Source organism: Strix aluco, chromosome 1 (genome assembly GCF_031877795.1).
Source record: "Strix aluco isolate bStrAlu1 chromosome 1, bStrAlu1.hap1, whole genome shotgun sequence".
In the NCBI taxonomy this organism is placed as follows: Eukaryota; Metazoa; Chordata; class Aves; order Strigiformes; family Strigidae; genus Strix; species Strix aluco.
In genome coordinates this window covers 135,066,643-135,083,183 of record NC_133931.1, presented here as the reverse complement: position 1 = coordinate 135,083,183, position 16,541 = coordinate 135,066,643, and the positions used below count along the sequence as shown (strand labels likewise).

Genomic DNA, 16,541 nt, shown 5'->3' with positions numbered 1-16,541 from the left:
GGAAATTATATATAATTTTCAATATATAGTGGACCTTTATAGTCTAATTGAACATGTCTGTTTTTGAAACAAGTATCTTGCTTCTAAAGCAGTACCCTTAGAAAGGCTGTATTTTTTTAAGCAATTTTTTCTAGTAAAATAAATTCAGCATTTTTTTTAGAATATTTTCAATTTGGTAAAAACTGTTCAGTCTTTTCAACTAAAAAACAAAGTGATTTTGATGTTACTTTTTAGTTTTCGAAAAGGATTATTTTAAAAAAAAGATAGTTAAGAGCACTGTTTTCTGAAAACAGCAGTTAAAAACTTTATAGAAAAAAAACACCACCAAAGCTTCAAGAATCTTGGACAAACATGCAAAATTAGAAAATAATTATTGTGGCCACACCAGTTTACATGTAAGACCGGTGATGGTACAAGACTGCATTTCTGCACACAGACTTTGGAGTGGGTTGCCAGTAGATATATGGGTTGTGTTTTGTTTTGTTTCTTTTTTTTTTTTTTTTTCCTGTAAGCATCTACCTCTTAATAGTTAATGAAGTTTCTCTGAGTACCACTCAGCACAGTGGATGAACAGAGATAAGGATAAAGAGGGCTTCAAAATAGCTTTACTCTTCCTTTCCTCCCCAGCATGTGTGGAAGGGCCAACTAAGGAGAGAAGGAAGAGGCGTGTGGTATGAGGAGCAACAGCAAGCAATACAGTGTGTCTCCTGCCAGGACACCTTTAATGCGTGGCTTCTCTTGGAGTTACAGCCCAACCAGGAGCACAAAGAGCTTGGCTGTTGCAGAGTGCTGACCTCCTCCGGCTCTGTAAACCAGGGTGCCAAACCTGTGCCCATGGGGGTGTGTGTGTGGAAAGGTGGCCACTATGGTGTAGGGAAGTGCAAGATGGGATCCAGCGGTGCAAATTTCACAGGTGGTACCAAATACCTGATGGGTCTGATGTCTCTTGAAAACTTCAATTGAGGCTGGTTTAATTAGCTTGTCTGACCGGCACACCAACAATTTTTAGTGCACTGTTTAAAGACAATTCATCACTGATTTTGGTTTAGAAGAGTACGTGGTAAAGTCTAGCGCTTTGGGAGCTGGTTGATGGGTGGCTCAGAAATCCACTCAGCAGGGTGGGGTGGACAACTGGAGATGGTAGCTTCATCAGCTCTGCTGGTCCAGGGGTTAAAGTGGCCACATGATCCCCAGGGACAGCTGTCTAGCCACAGCCTTCCCACAAGGCCATCACCCCTGTCTCAGAGGCTGCTCTAGTCTGGGCATGGGTATAAAAAAGAAAATGATGGCCTCACTGTCCAGGAAATTTCACTTATACTGGACCATTTAGTAGAGTTTTATTCCCCTATTATAGAACAAAAGTGGCTTACAGGACCAGCAACTCGGAGACTTGGCCAAGAACATAATAAAATGATTATAGGTTTATACAACATTTAGAATACCATTACTTTCTTGTAATTCCAGGTGTGCTGGCGTGTGTGTGTGGAAACAGAAGCAGCAAGAACACTGAAAACAAGCTGCTGGTGGTGGACATTTTACCTGACAAGGCAGTACGGGAAGGACAGAAGTGGTGGGAACATGGTGCTTCCCTCTTCCTTGGCTGGACAGGACAAGTGGCAAGTGAGTATGAATAGTTAGATCAGAAAGAAGGAGAAAGGGAGAAAAAAAAAAAAAAAAAGGTTGTGGCAGAAAGTAATGTGCTCCAGAATAGAGTGTAGCAAAACAACTGTAATTTTCAAAACAAAGTAGTACAGAAGAAGTAACCTGAGTATTGTTAACAGCACTGCAGGCTATTTATGCAAAAGCAGGTTTCTTTAGTTGCCTTACACCCTTAGCTATAAAGAAAGCCCTCAGAAAGCGCCGAGGGCAAAGTTGGACTTGCTAGCTTGGGGCTCTGCCTGTTAATTGCTGAACTACATCAGATCATAAAAATCTGAAACTTCGTATCTCGCAGCAAGACGGCGTCACGAATGCCTAAATTTACCACCTGATTCCTGTGATACCTGGAATTCAGTGCTCAAAGAGAGGACAAATATAGCTGTTATGAAACCACACAATCTGCTTTGGTGCATTTTGGCAGTTCAGAAGGGGAAGTTTTTGGACACAGCCCTCCAACAGCCACTCTATACAGAGAAAAGCTTACTTTCTTTGAGAAGTCCTCAGAAATCCTGAGCTTGATAGGTCCTGGCACCACTGCACCAAAAACCCCCCTAGATCCGGTGCCTGGATGCTGCCAAATTCTGTCCACAAAACCTAGAAATTATGTCATCCTAGTAGACATAACAATTGCTTTCTATGATTCAGCTGAAAAAAAACCCAACAAAAACCAAAACCCAAACCCAACAACCCTGGGAGCCACCAGATCCTGCCAGAGGGGTGCAAAGTCTCCGCCGGTGCGGCGTGAGCCCCTCGGCCGCGCTCACCTCTTCCTCACCCCTGGGCTCCCGCGAAGTTTTGCGGGACTGCGCTGCCACCAGAAAAGGCGCGCGTGTGTGCGCGGGGGGGCGGCTGACTTTTGCTTCTCGGAGTCAAGGAGACTAAACTTTTCTTATTTTTTAAAATAAATTATGTGCGGGGAGGGGGTTGCTTTGCCACCGGGGGGTGGTGGTGTAGAGGACACGATGTGCCCGCACCAGGATCCCGGGATCCGTCTGGCGGCACCGCCGCGCATCCCAGTTGCAATTTCCGACCCCCCTCGCCCCCCGCCCTCCCACCCCCGGCGGAGGAGCCGCGGGGAGAGAGGAGACTCGCCCCCCCTCCCCCGCCCGCCCCCCCAACCTCCTCCGCGCTGGCGGCGGGGCCGGGGCCGGGGGCGGCGGGGCCGGGGCCGGGGCGGGGGGCGGCGGGGCCGGGGCTGGGTCCGGGTCCGGGTCCGGGGCGGGCGGCGATCCGGCGATCCGGCGGGGGGCGCGGGGAGCCAATGGGCGGCGGGGATCCGCCGGCGCGGCTCGGGGGCCCCTGGAGGAGGAGGAGAGGAAAAACCACAGGATTGAGCTCTGTCAGTGGCGCTCGCCGCTTCCAAGGGGGAAGTGCCGGGGAATAATTAATGTTTTTATTAAATTTGGAGGGAATTTTTTGCAGCCGATCGCCGCGCGTGGCCTTCAGGTGGGTCTTCCCCGCAACTTTGTCGGCCGCCCCGCAGGATTGCGTGGCGGTGGGCTGCAAGAGGGAGCCTGGGGGAGAAGGTGGCCGGGTGCGTGGGGGGTGCGCGGGTGTACGTGTGTGTGTGTGTGTGTGTGTGTGTGTGTGTGTCTGTGCGTGGCCGCGGCTGGCGGGCGCTGCCGCCGCCGCCGCTGTGAGGTGCGCGACGAGCCCCGCCGTTCGCCATTACGAGTTGAGCACACGTTTTGCGAGAGTCGGGGCTGCCACTTGCGCGGATCGCCCGGGGGATACGGCGGGGAGTGTAAATAAACCCCTGCCTCTCGCCTCGCTTTCCGCCGCGGCCGCGAAGTGCTTTTGCTCCGTGTTTTCCTGGCAGAAGCGTGTAACCCAGGTGAAGGCAGAGAAGGGAGGGTTGTTTTTATGAATGGGACTCTTTGAGGTTAATTAGCTATGCAAATTCAAGCAGTTCATTCATGATTTTTTTTTTTTTTTTTTTTTTTTTTAAATCTAAAAGCCATCTTGTATTCCCCTCTAGGCTGATTGGAGTCCAGATCCCGAGGAAATCTCCAGATCAAATGCCCAGTAAATAAAACACTGAGCTAAGACTTGTGGAAGAGCTGCACAATGGATGGATTTTATGACCAGCAAGTGCCTTACATGGTCACCAATGTGAGTGATCAGTTCAAAGTTGGTGTTTATAAACTTGACTCCGACTTATTTCTGTGGGGGAGTTTTGCAGACTGAGTATCTGCTTTGTTACCGCCGTAGGGGCGACTCTTCATCTGGGAGCTTTGCCTGCAAGATGAGCCTATCTTCTTAGTTATTTCAGTAAAGCATCATGTTCTTTTAAAGACAGTTTTGGGATGATTAAAAAATCATGCACATGATTAGCGGATGAGAGAGGCAAGAGCAGCAGCAGCTGCATTCAAAGTTTCTGGCTGCGTTTGCCTGCAACGCTCAGAAGAATGAAGTTGAGGCAAACGTTAACATTTTTTTTTTTTTTTTTTTCTTTCAGGACTTTTTAAACAATGTTATAAGTAACACAGGGAAACAAAGCAATCTATTATAATCTCATATCTGGGTTCTTCTACGCAGCTTATGCAGAGAGGATTTATGTGCTATTGTGTAGGTTTGTGTACTTTAGATGCTAAAAATACATGGTTGGTATTGTGTTGCTGCGTGAACACATTATAATATGTATCTGTACAAAGAGATGTCTACATAGATAGAAATGTGTTGCATTTAGACACAAGAATCTTTTGAGGATCTTAGGTGCTCAGCAATATCTTCTGCAAATTGGAAGCTGCAGGACGATCATTTCCCTGTTTGAAATGTAAAGAATCCATGCTGGCATTGAGTATTCTTGATTAAATGAAAAAAAAAAAAAACCCTTCAGATTTCTAAAGTAACTGATCTTTCCTGTTTATAGAATCCGCGTGGGCGAAACTGTAATGAGAGACCGACAAATGTCAGGAAAAGAAAATTCATTAACAGAGACCTGGCTCATGATTCAGAAGGTGAGGGCTTGTTGTGTGTGTGTGTGTCCCCCTTGCTTACTAATGCAGAGAAGCTTTTTGAGAGCTCTTTATTTATTTATTTTGGAGATAAATATATCTAGATCAATCTGAATAAACAAGACAAGAAAAATGCATTTACTACTGCAAAACAAACTGGCAAAGATAATAAACTGATAAAGTTGATATTCTTTCCTTGACTTACCCTGTTGCATTTTAGGTACTGCTGCACATGTGGCACACGGATGTTATGCACTGAGGCCAAGCCTTTGCAGCATCTGACACAAGTCATGGCACCTGACTTTTTCACCTTCAGGCCTCTTGAGATTCAGGGCTTTCCTCATTCCTCCCATGTTTTAACATCCTTTTCACTGGTGTGTGTGTTCACTGATGGTAGCAGGAGCGAAAAAGCTGGTGTGGAGACTGTTGGTTTTCACTCTAGCTTTACTGCAGAGCTAGTAGTCCGACTCCTGATGTCTGGTAGACTGTTCCTGTTGCTGGTAGGGTTAAAAATCCTGGGAAATTCGGTTAAGGAAGTCTAGAGTGGACTAAGTTTTGGAAGGCCAAAGATTTGTAACTTAGTCCCATCAGTGGCCACTCACATGACTGTAGCTTGAGAACTGTAGTCTAGCAATAGCTGTTAACACTTCTTTAGGTTACAAGGTCAATAGAGATGCTATGCCTACACCCCTGTAAGTACCCTACACCCCTCTAAGCACGTAAGACATATAGGAAGGTATATAGGGGCCTACAACTTACCCCTATATAATTTTACCAGGGTGAGGACACATTGCTTTTCAAAATCCCTGCTTACTTGTTTGGACAAGTTTATTGTAGGGTAGATTGAAAAGAAAACAACTTTCTGATTTTCAGTTAAATGATTTCCCAACATGAACATGAGGTATCAGTCCACAGGATAAATGAATAGCCATAGTCATTTAAGTGTATGTAAATAGTTATCTGTCAGCATTCATAAAAGAGGAAGTCTCTCTCAAAATACAGTAAATTAAAAATAAGCCATTTGTCAGCTCAAATATCCTACTTAGTAAACAGAATTTTCGTAACTGAGTTTCTGAGCTTTGCAAGTAAGCCGAATGCTGCTCTGGTTTACACCCATTATGTGCAATTGATGTAAGTGAATTGCAAAAAAAGATAAGCTGCTGCAAACCTCAGTCCATGGAGAAAGTGGTTTCACTTTAAAGAAGTACAGTGAGTACAGCATAGAGGAAATAGTGGTGATTCTCTTGTCATACAAAATAAAACATAAGGGGTAGTACAGAAGATTTCCTGTTTCTGTTTGCTATTGCAGCAGCTCAGGTCTTTGCTTCAGAATTTTTATATGATAGTTACGACCCTACTAATAAAAGTACTCGGTCGTTGCTCAGGCAGAACTCCCGTTGAAGTCTGAGAGCGCTTTATCTGGGGCAGGTATTGCAGGAGGAGGCCTGAATTGTATAAGGAGAAACAGTTCACCTGTAAGAAAGATTATAATTTTTAACTTTTCTATGTATTGCTGAATGAGCCTTTTACACTACAGAGCTTGGTTAAGATTCTGGTTATTATATCAAGAGTTGGTAAAATAATACAGTAAGTACTTCTTTTTTTATTAATAGGTGTGGAAACTTCAACCTGAAAATACCTATTTTGTCTGCATGTTTGACTGCCAAAATAGAATTAATATATGTTGTTTTTCAGGAAAAATACATTTTCAAACATATTTTAATCTTATGAAGTGTGAGTCTTTTATCCATGTCTTCATCTTTTTGCAGAACTCTTTCAAGATCTGAGCCAATTACAGGAGACATGGCTTGCAGAAGGTAAGGGAAAAAACTGCTTGTAAAAAGAGGAAAAACAACTCTGGAGGGGAGGAAGAAAAAAAAAAAAAAGTCCTGAACTTGCTGTCTTAATGTTCAGCCCAATTAATTGAGCTCTAAAAGAGCCACCTCATGTGTCATGCATACATTAGAGCCTCTGATGAGTTTGTCTTTGGGGACTCTGGGGCTGCTCTACCCAGTGTCATCACAAATTACCAGGAGAAATTGCTTCCAGCTCACAATCACATCTGCTTTTGGCAAGAACTAATGCACCAAGACTTCAAGTTCTAAGCCTCTGTTCAGATTTTAATTGCAATTGATCAGGTTTATATTATTGTACCTCGAGAGACTACATACAGCCAGAACTGAGCTTGCTGTTTCCTTTAGAGCAGCACATATAATTATTTGGTGTTCTGGTGGAGTACTTTTCTGATGGCAGAAATTAGTTTCTCTGGGTTCATCGGGACGGGATGCTTCAAGATTTAAGTGCAAGTGTCTTCTTTCCACCTTGTTCACAACACAGAACATTAGGTGTGTATGGAATACTTAAAAAGTACTATTTCTTTCCTTTTTTTTTTTTTTTTTTTTTTTTTTTTTTTTTCCAGAAACCTTTAAATATTTTGCATGGGTTTTTTGTCTTCATATTTGTAGTTGTGAGATTGTGTACTGGGTGATTAGAAAACTGACATCAGTCTGTTTTACACCTGCTTGTGCTTTTAAGTATTTCAAATAATCTTGCAGAGCACCTTCTACTGAAGGGAAAAGGTTTAAGAACAATAATGTAGAAATCTGAATTTAGAGTAGCTGTTGAGAGATTCATTTAACAATAACAAAAAATGAGCTGCTGCATTAAGAGAACTTTAACAAAATGCAAGGTAGCTTGCTGCTTGTTGAAGTATTTGTTCTCTTCAGCAATATTTTCTGATTTTTTTCCTTTGATATTTGCAGTACTGTTTATTTGAAGCATAAACATTTTTATGCATTGTTCATAATATTTCTGGCTGAAATTTTTATGTAAACTCCTGCATCTGAAATAAACATGATTTTGATGCAAGTTAACATAATCTCTCCAAATTTATCCTGATTTAAATGAATGTGAGTATTCACATACATTTAATTTTTATCATGTACTGGACTCTGCACAGCTGTTTATAGAATAGATGTTCTGTTTTTTTGGAAAGGAGGGATGTTGGGGTTAAATGCTTGCTGTTGGTTTTCACAGAAAGGGAAATATTGCTGATGACTACTTGACTACATACTGATTCTGTTTTAACAGCTTTATATGTAGTTAGTCAAGTTCTTAACCTATAAGTAAGTTGTAGGGTATTGTTTATTTAAATGCTGACATTTTTATTCTCCTAGCATTATTTTTAGCATGTGGTTATTCTGTATATAATCAAAAAGCCCTCTTTAAATTAATGGAACAGAGGATACATTTTTATGAATTAATATGATTCTTTCCTAATCATTGAAAACAGGATGTCCTGTACTAAGATCATTTTTGTAGTGTAATGATCAGATAAAACTGTAACTGTCTCCCTGTGGTAATTTTCCAAAGGTTCTCTTTATTTTGTATCATCTCATTCATTGTAACAAGCCAGAAGTATGTTAAAATACTACTCAAAAGATACTGTTTCTTGATGGAGAGGAGAAATTTTAGTTTGATTTTTCACTGGCATGGATGATTTTGTTTCTGAAAATGATTACATTTCTTTGATCATAAGTCAGAAGAATACAGTCAGATTCATATTGCATGTGCAGATAATAATGTAAGTTTGAAAAATAATACAGAATTTAAAACTGATTTAACCATTTCTGTAGGTACATAAGTTACTGTAATGGCAATTTTTATTCTGGAGGCACTGCTTATTTTAGACTAGAATGAATTGTTTGAGAGCCTTTTTTTCTATAGCTGAGTCTATTTCACTGAATAAATTTAGATGGGTTTTGAGAGAGAAAGGTGTCTAGTCCTGTGTCAGCTAGGTTGAGGAACCTTTGTAAAAGCAGATAGCATTATCTGGTAAGTATTTAAAAATAAAAAAAAAAAAAAAAACAAACTGCCTTTTCATCTAGCAGAGGATAATAAAGCTAAGTAATGTTATAATTATGTTTTTCCCACAGCATATTACAACTAAATATTACAGATTTTGCAGTGTTCTAGAAATACTTTAAGAAATCTATGTGTTTCAGGCCATGCCATGGTTTTAGCTGTTCTACAAAACACAAACTTTGCACAGGTTTTCTGAAGGCTAACTAAAACTGAAATAAAAAGTCAAGATGAGCAAATCAAATATTGAGCTGTTAACTTGATCCTAAATTTTTATTAAACAAATGCACCCAAATCAACTTTTGGTAGTCTTTATAATATGCTAGTGTTTGAGGATATTGTAGCTCTGCTCAAATGTCTACATGGATGAGCTTAGCCAGGAAACAGATTTTGAAATCAGACTTGTTTACCCATTGCTAGATGTGTCCATTTATGTTCTTCTGGACCTTCATAGGCTAGAAGTCTGCCAATTTGGCAGCATCAGTAATGTTTACATATTTCTTTTCATAATGCTCTGGAGCCAGGGAAATGACCATGAAATTTTAAAACATCTTGACCCTTTTTAAGAAAAGCAGTGGCAGCTGACCAGGTTTCTCCCACGAGTTCAGATCCCCACTGGGGAGTAACCAGGTCAAAAATCTACTTATTAGTTAGGAGAAGAAAGTGAGTTGCATTTTATGACACACCAAAAAAAATGCTTGTGGATTTTTTTCTTGTTTTTCCTGAAGCTGTCCTTACTACATCACATATTTTAGCCTGGAGATTTTTACAGTTAGTGTTACCTGTGACAAGTTGGTGGTAAACAGGTAAACAGAAAAGAAAGGTATTCTTTTCCTATTGAAAATGGTGGAGCATTCACATGTATTAAAGCACTAATCCAAAATGTAAACAATTCAGTAACCTCTTTAATATTTTATTACTCCATAATTAACAAGCTGAATACTACTTACAGAAAACTTAAAAATGTATTCCACTAGCTGCATACTAGATTGTTGTGGAAATGAGTTTTGCTTCTTACTCTGTGTAGTATTAAATATGTAAGAAAGAATCTAAATTATTTTGATGTAAAACTTAGTCTGAATAAGGTTTCCTCATGTCAGTTGTTACGCGGGACAGAAGATAGATTATAACTGTTTCCTGATGCCAGAAATGGAAAGCGGGAAGCCTTTAATAGTTGTTTTAACCTTCAAACTTGAAAGGAAAGGGTTAAAATTGCTTATTGCTAACCAAGGCAAATATTATTCAGATATTATCTTTTGTTTTATATTTAAATAACTTGATGGCAACATTTTGTCATGATAATATTATAAAATGACTTTATTGATTCCGTATATTTGGAATCAGATTGGTTTTGGCGGATAGCAATTGTTCAGTGACTTGATAAAAGTGGTTCAAATATTAATCTAATGTTATCTCGTCATGGTAGCTGTTACTTTTTATTCTGAAATAAAATGAAGAGAGAGAACAAATTCTTAGTGAGTGAGTGTCTCCTTTCCATGGTGAAATCATTTGATTTTGGGAGAATAATAGATAAACAGAAAACCAGATTTTTCTTTAAAATTAGTCTTTCAGATACTAGTTTCTGTTACAGTTTGTTAAAGATACGTAAAAGGCATCCCAAGCAAAGACAAATAATGAATTTATGCACTAGATCTGCTTCTTAGAGTAATAGATAATACACTTCTCAGATGGTATAAACAGAAAAATAAAATATAGTGTTCTTTCGGTGACTTGAAAAAATACAAAAAGATTAAGTGAACAATAAGTGGTTTGAAACAATAGCTACAGGTAATGGGTTCATGCTTCTACTGCAGTTTAGCTAAATTGAGTGGATGGCTACTAAAAGCTACCAGTATTTAAAAGTCAGTTCTTGGTATCTGAAAGTAAGTTATTTCTCTTAAATAATTAATACCCAAATTTGGAATGAACTTTAGGAAAGAAGTTTCTGCACTCTGTCCTGTTGTGAAGAATGCACCAGCGTCGAGGTGATATCTAGTGTTGACTTCTAGTTTATTTCTTAAATGAGGAGATAAGAAAATTAGGTTCTAGTTCTCAAAGGATTATTTTCAAGAAAAGAAAGTACAACATCTTCAAATTTAGTCTAGTTAGAATGGCTTTGTTTAAATCAATGAAGATGTGTACCAGATTACGCTGGCTAACTACCTTTCTTCTGCCAAAAAAAGTTGTAAAATTTACCCAGTGTAAGGCAGATGCTATGTAGCCATATTCACGAACTATCTGCATTTTTATAGGAGCAAAAATAGTCAAGAAATGATAATTTAATACCTCCATGGCTGAAATCTGTCTGATGGGGACAGACACTCTAAAAAGCAGTGAATTTGTAATACAGAGAGTAGCTTTTTTTTTTTTTTTTATTCTAGTGATCTGACAGATTTGGCTTTCAAAACCTGATAACTCTTGATCTTAAATATCTGTGCACAAAAAAGAAAAGTTGGATTAGGAAAAATGGGGGGGGAGGAGGGAAGGGGTGTTCTTTTAAAAAGAAATCAACATGCTGGAAATCTGTAAGTCTGAAAGTCTGTGTACTAATAAACTTTTTAACATTTTTCTTGTTTGCTGGAAAAGTAAATGCCTTTTACTCAAAATAATAGTTTTCGAACGCGTAGCGGGGTTTGCAAACCATGAGGGATGTAGCAAAATGTTAAATGCGAGTGTTCCTTTTAAGCTAACTTTTTTCTCATTTTTAGTATAGCAGCAAATGAAGAGCAGATTCTGCAAACCCATCTTCATATTCCTAGGGATTATTCACATAAGGAAGAATTTTGAGATCTGGAGCTAGTTTTGAACTGTATTTAAGTTTATTAGTCAGAGCTTCTCACGTTATGTAAAAAGGGTTTGGGGTTATTTTGACAGCAAATCCAGTGCTTATGGGAAATAATATTTTTTACCATCTTGAAATTTGTCACTGTTTTGCCTTCTGAATGCTCCTTTGTTAGAAACAGTTGTTCCCGTCAAAGAAAAACAACCAACAACCAACCTCCCCCCTCCCCGCCCCAGCTCTTTCAGGAATACTTACAATTTATACAATCTTTCAGATATTCAGAAGTGACAATGAATTAAAGAAAACTCAATAGACTCATTACTGTTGAGGCCTGAAGTCTTATTTTAGCTGAAACCAAAATATTACTGTTCATACATAATTTCCTGTCAATATCAGTTTCTTTTGCCACTTTGAATAAATGATTGATGCTTTAAAATGAAGTGCTCTTAGCTCTAAAAGTGAAGCGTGAGGTCAGAGAACACAGTACCGCAGGAAGTGTTCTGCTACCCAAAATAAAGTTTTAAGTGAAGTGAGGAGGTTTGCAGCTTCTTGTTTTTCTGGGAAGTTTCCGTTTTTTAACAGGAACACCTTTCCTTGGAGTGCAGCTGAACTTTTGGAAGCAGTTTGTGATTGGGAAAAGGAAGAGTTAAATTTAAGCCCTTTATAGTTCGCTTAACTTTTCATTTATTAAATAATGTTCCTCAGCAGGTCTGTGCTGCATCTTGAGACAAAGCAGTGAAATCAGTGTGTTTATGCCTAAAGTTCAAGTTTACTTTGCTGTAGCTTTCTGGAAGGGTGTGACATGAAAAGCTTGTGGTTGGGGCCACATGGTTCATGCTGGACTGTGTTTTTGTGAATGGAGGCAGAACTCCAGTTCTGACTGCTTGTCTTGAGGAATTGCTTCGGAGATCAGCTGTCTCATTCACTGGCAGAAAGAATGACTCATACATCTTCTGCCTTGTTTGGCTCCAGGTCATTGTTACAGTGGATAGAGCTGGTTTTAATTAAATATTAACTCCTTTTGTCCTGGATGCTTGTTAATGGGGACTTTTAATTTTTGTTTACTTGCAATGAAAGCAAGCTAAGAGGCCCTAGTTTTAAACTTTTTTTTTTTTTCCTCCACAAATTGCTTTCCCTTTGCAAAATGAGCTGTCAGTTCAGCTTTTCAAAGGCTTTTTAAAGCTCTAAAAACTACAAACAAGTATTAAGTATTTTTGTGCTGTGAATGTTTGCTTTTGGCAAACTGATTTTAACTCAGTAGGTAGTGAAACTGTAAAATCTAAACTGATAACATCCTCAAGATCATCATTAACATTTCTGTACACTTCCCAAATCCTCTTGAGACATTATAGCTATAATCAGAAGAAAAAGAAAACTTTTGGTAATAATCTAGGCTGAGCTGGATAGTTTATGCTGCAGATGTTGTCTGCTTCAGGAGTCTGAGACTTGATGGCTCTGAATGTGGAATGAACTAATGTAGCTGCTTCTGCTATTAGCAGTAAAAGCCACGTGCTTAATATCCTTCAAAACCTTTTATTAGTCTTTTGGAATATACTTGCTTTCTCAAACCCCCATAATTAAGTAGCTCAGGGAAATATTCTCATTCAGTTAGATGATCATTTCAGATATCTTTTTCAATTTTCCTCTGAATGGCAAAGTAAAAAAAAAAAAGTTTTGGTGATTTATGCATTGTGTCTTGTGTTGAGTATGTTAACAGAAGACCAATGAAGATTTTATGGCAGCCTTGCTGAATTGCAGTATTTGTGAATAAAAGAAAAGAGGAAATGAATGGCATACGTGTATAAATGCAGACAGTTGCAACACTGCAAGTTATATTTTCCTTTCTGACATTCAGGTTGAAGTGTCTTTACCTGTTTAATTTGCTACAAAGTCTGCTTATTATCCAAACTCAAGGTACAAAAGTCCTCTTCCCTTTAAGTAATGGAATGATGTATCCCAATTATTTGCCCTCTCACAGCAGGATGCTGGTGGAAGAAGTCTGTGTATTAGTCTGATGATGGTTGCTTGCATTTTTGCAGTATGATCATGTGTGAGTTTCAGTTCTGGTAGCTTAAAAGTAGTATCAGATTAAACAAAGGAATAATTTAAGTTCTCATTTCCAACAGTTAGCAGTTCCTTTTAATTTCTTTGTATAGGCTTGTGGGCTTGTTTCTAAGGTACTGATGCTACTAAAATTAGACTCCAGTAGGAAATGCATGTTCCTGAGTTGAACATTTTGGATGTTGTTATTTGTTTTGTTTATATTTGGCAGGGTTTTAAACACTTCTTAACTTGTTGTACTCCTTTTCCTACAGAGGCTTTTAAGGCTATGTCAATATTGTATTTAAAATACATTTTGACAGTGTAGTATCCACCTATTTCAAGAGTACTGATAAAATGATGTGCTTTTATCTTTATTATATATGCCTTCATACATTTGGGGGATCCATGAATGAAGTAGATTTTTCTTGTTTACTCTAGACCAAATCGGGGTAATGACAGTATCTCTAAAGTAATATACCAGTTTTCTGTGACAGTTCAGCCAGATGTATTTTATTTTACACTTTGACTGGAAAAAAAAAGGACCTCATTTACTGCTATATACATGTATTGCTACAACAGATTTGTTCTGGAGTAAGTCAAGTTAAACTGATAAGACCAGAATAAAGCATTGGTGAAGCAGTCTGGTGCATAGAGTACACTCTAGAAAGTTATGTAAAATTGCTGTCCCAGTTCTACAATCACTAAATGTAGCCTTTTGATTCCAACAGGAGGGTTTTTGTTTTCTTTTAGCCTTTTTCAGGTATCGTGGAGTCACAGATTAACATATATATATGTATATATAAAAAATGCATGTGTGTGTATATAAAAAAAATAGTCATACTAGCCTCCTTGCTGCATTTGACTTAAGAATGTGGGATGTGTCTTCTGTAACAAGAAATTACTTGATACAATTGATACAAATTACCTTAACTCTGAATATACTCACAAACCCTTCAAAAACAATTGGAAATGTAAGAAATCCTTAGGAACTGATTTTTAAGTAGGAAACCTCGATTTCATAATTGGATTCTTCTGTGACAATCAAATATTTGGCATTTTTATAAGGAAAATGCCTAATGTTCACATGCAGTGAATTGCATGAATGTCAGAAATTGCAGAGGGTTAGCGTTTGGGCTCATATTGTTCCTGAGTTAATTTCTGGTAAAAGTCGTATGGTTTCTCTGGAGAAAAGAGAAATTTAATGTATCAAAAATACTGGGAAAATTTGGTTTGGTAAAATACACGTTTTATACAACTTCAAACTTTGAGGAGCTATCATGTCCTTAGAGGTACTGGTTTCTTCTAAAAGCATAGCTATTGTTGCTTTGTTGTTCAATTTTTTTTTTAATAGCTATGCTTTTTTTCAGAGTAATGCTAATTACACTTTTATCTTTATCTTTGTATTTATCTTACACTTCTTCTCAAATCTGTGTTTGGTTTCCCAAGGTCATTTGTTCTTAAGGGGTATTTGCTGCAATTAAGACAGTAGGACTTTAAACATTTATTTTAAAACCGAGAGCAAATAATTTTTCAGTATAATGAGCCTGATTCTGAACTCTTTACCCAGGGAAAAAACTCTCAGTTAAGTCATTAGAAATATACCTTGAATAAGGAGTGGAGATCTGGTCCATGAAGAGTACTGTAGTGCATATTCAAAATAATTGTGAGTAATTATAATTAAATATGTATTTTTATTTCAAACAAATTATGTTAAAACTAGTAGCAATTGCACCTATATAAAGGGGAACGTATTCTTCCTAAACTTAGAAAGTGTTCTGAATGGCGTTGAAGTTATATTTTATCATTTAATGTATTTAATGGTGTGATAGTCACTGTTTTGATAAATGATTATTTAACCAGTATTTACCTCTCAAATCTTGTTGGGTAACCAGATCATGGCAGATGTTAACTTTTAATTAAGATCATATGAATTATTTCCTTGTCTTTAGACAAGAACTGTGTAAATTAAAGTATTTTCAAACAGATAATTCTATGCAGCTTTGCTGTGATAATTCTAGTTAGTGTACATTGAGAACAAGATGACAAAGTTCAGAGACGGCAAGCTGGATCTCTCTTGGGATGTACCCAGAACCATTCGTGCTCCGAGGATGCCGCTTCTTGGCATAATGATCTGCAGCTATTCGAATGTATTCACCTATAATATACATTCAGTGGTATTTCAGCTTAAATGGTTTAAATGAGTTTACAACACAGTGTGAGAGAAGGCTAATGTCTTAGATATACAGTGAGAAGGAACTGTGGTACCACAGATGCAAAATTATGTATCAGCAGACCGTGAAACGATTGTATTTTATAGTTTAGGTTTGTGATGAAAGTTTCCTAAAAGGGAAGATGATCTTACACAAGGTGAATGGATGTTAATAGTGATTCTTGATTTAAGTAAATTTTTTTTTTCTTTTTTTTTTCTCCAATGTCTGAAATGTCATTGAACCAGGAATTCTGTGGTCTGGTAAAATAGTTCTTGTTGAGTATTTAAAACAGTAACAAAAAACCCCTACTGTGCTGGCTGACTGCCATGAAAAATTGGAATCACTTTTAAGTAATCTGAAGGTGTGGTAGTTTGGGGTTAAAGATGCATAAGTGTTAAATGCTAGGATTTGATTTTATGCAGACTTTCCATGCAGATAACTTTGAAAATGAGCACTGATCAGTTTTTACCAGTAGCGTGGTAGGTCCAGACCCTCTTGCAGGGAGTGAGGCAGGGCCAGTGCCAGTGCCAGCCTTCATGTCCTCCCGTCCCCATCGCTGTGTACTGGGGCTGCTCTGGACTTCCATTGCATCGCACAGCTTCACCCCAGGGTTTATGTGATACTAAAATGATGCGCTTGCCTGATTCTCATACTCAACAACAAGAAAAAAATTCCTAGTTTTAATCTTGGCTGTGCTTCAAATTAAGCAGAATAGTCTTTATTTATGCTTTAATGGCTTCTTTTAATTCTTTCCTTGTTTTTGTTTTTTATTTGTTTGTTTTTTTGTTTTTGTTTTCCTTTCTTCAGCTCAGGTACCTGACAATGACGAGCAGTTTGTGCCAGACTATCAGGCTGAAAGTTGTAAGTATAGTATGAATCATCACTTTCTTAAAAATATGTATATTTATATTTGGGTCTTCATATTTGTTATTTATTCTGTCCTCTGTGGTCATGTGATAGCTCCTTTTGCTGGTCGGTGACATCAGCATGATGAATAGATAAAGCAAGTAGCAGTTTGATATGTAGCCA

The 16,541-nt window shown here is 38.3% G+C and overlaps 1 protein-coding gene across 4 annotated transcripts in view; it reads left to right on the top strand.

Annotated features, from left to right (window-relative positions):
* Positions 1-2,950: 2,950 nt before the first annotated feature.
* Positions 2,951-16,541, top strand: part of ETV1 (ETS variant transcription factor 1) — a 66,797-nt gene continuing 53,206 nt past the window's right edge. The window contains exons 1-5 of one of the 4 annotated variants that reach the window (XM_074836632.1): positions 2,951-3,105; positions 3,638-3,771; positions 4,532-4,619; positions 6,386-6,433; positions 16,320-16,373. In XM_074836632.1, coding sequence (XP_074692733.1) covers positions 3,727-3,771; positions 4,532-4,619; positions 6,386-6,433; positions 16,320-16,373 — 235 coding nt within the window. In that variant the 5' untranslated portion in view covers positions 2,951-3,105; positions 3,638-3,726. Of the gene's footprint in view, positions 3,106-3,362; positions 3,494-3,637; positions 3,772-4,531; positions 4,620-6,385; positions 6,434-6,585; positions 6,962-16,319; positions 16,374-16,541 lie in introns of those variants that run through there. The other 3 variants (XM_074836617.1, XM_074836626.1, XM_074836642.1) reach the window with 3 other exon arrangements.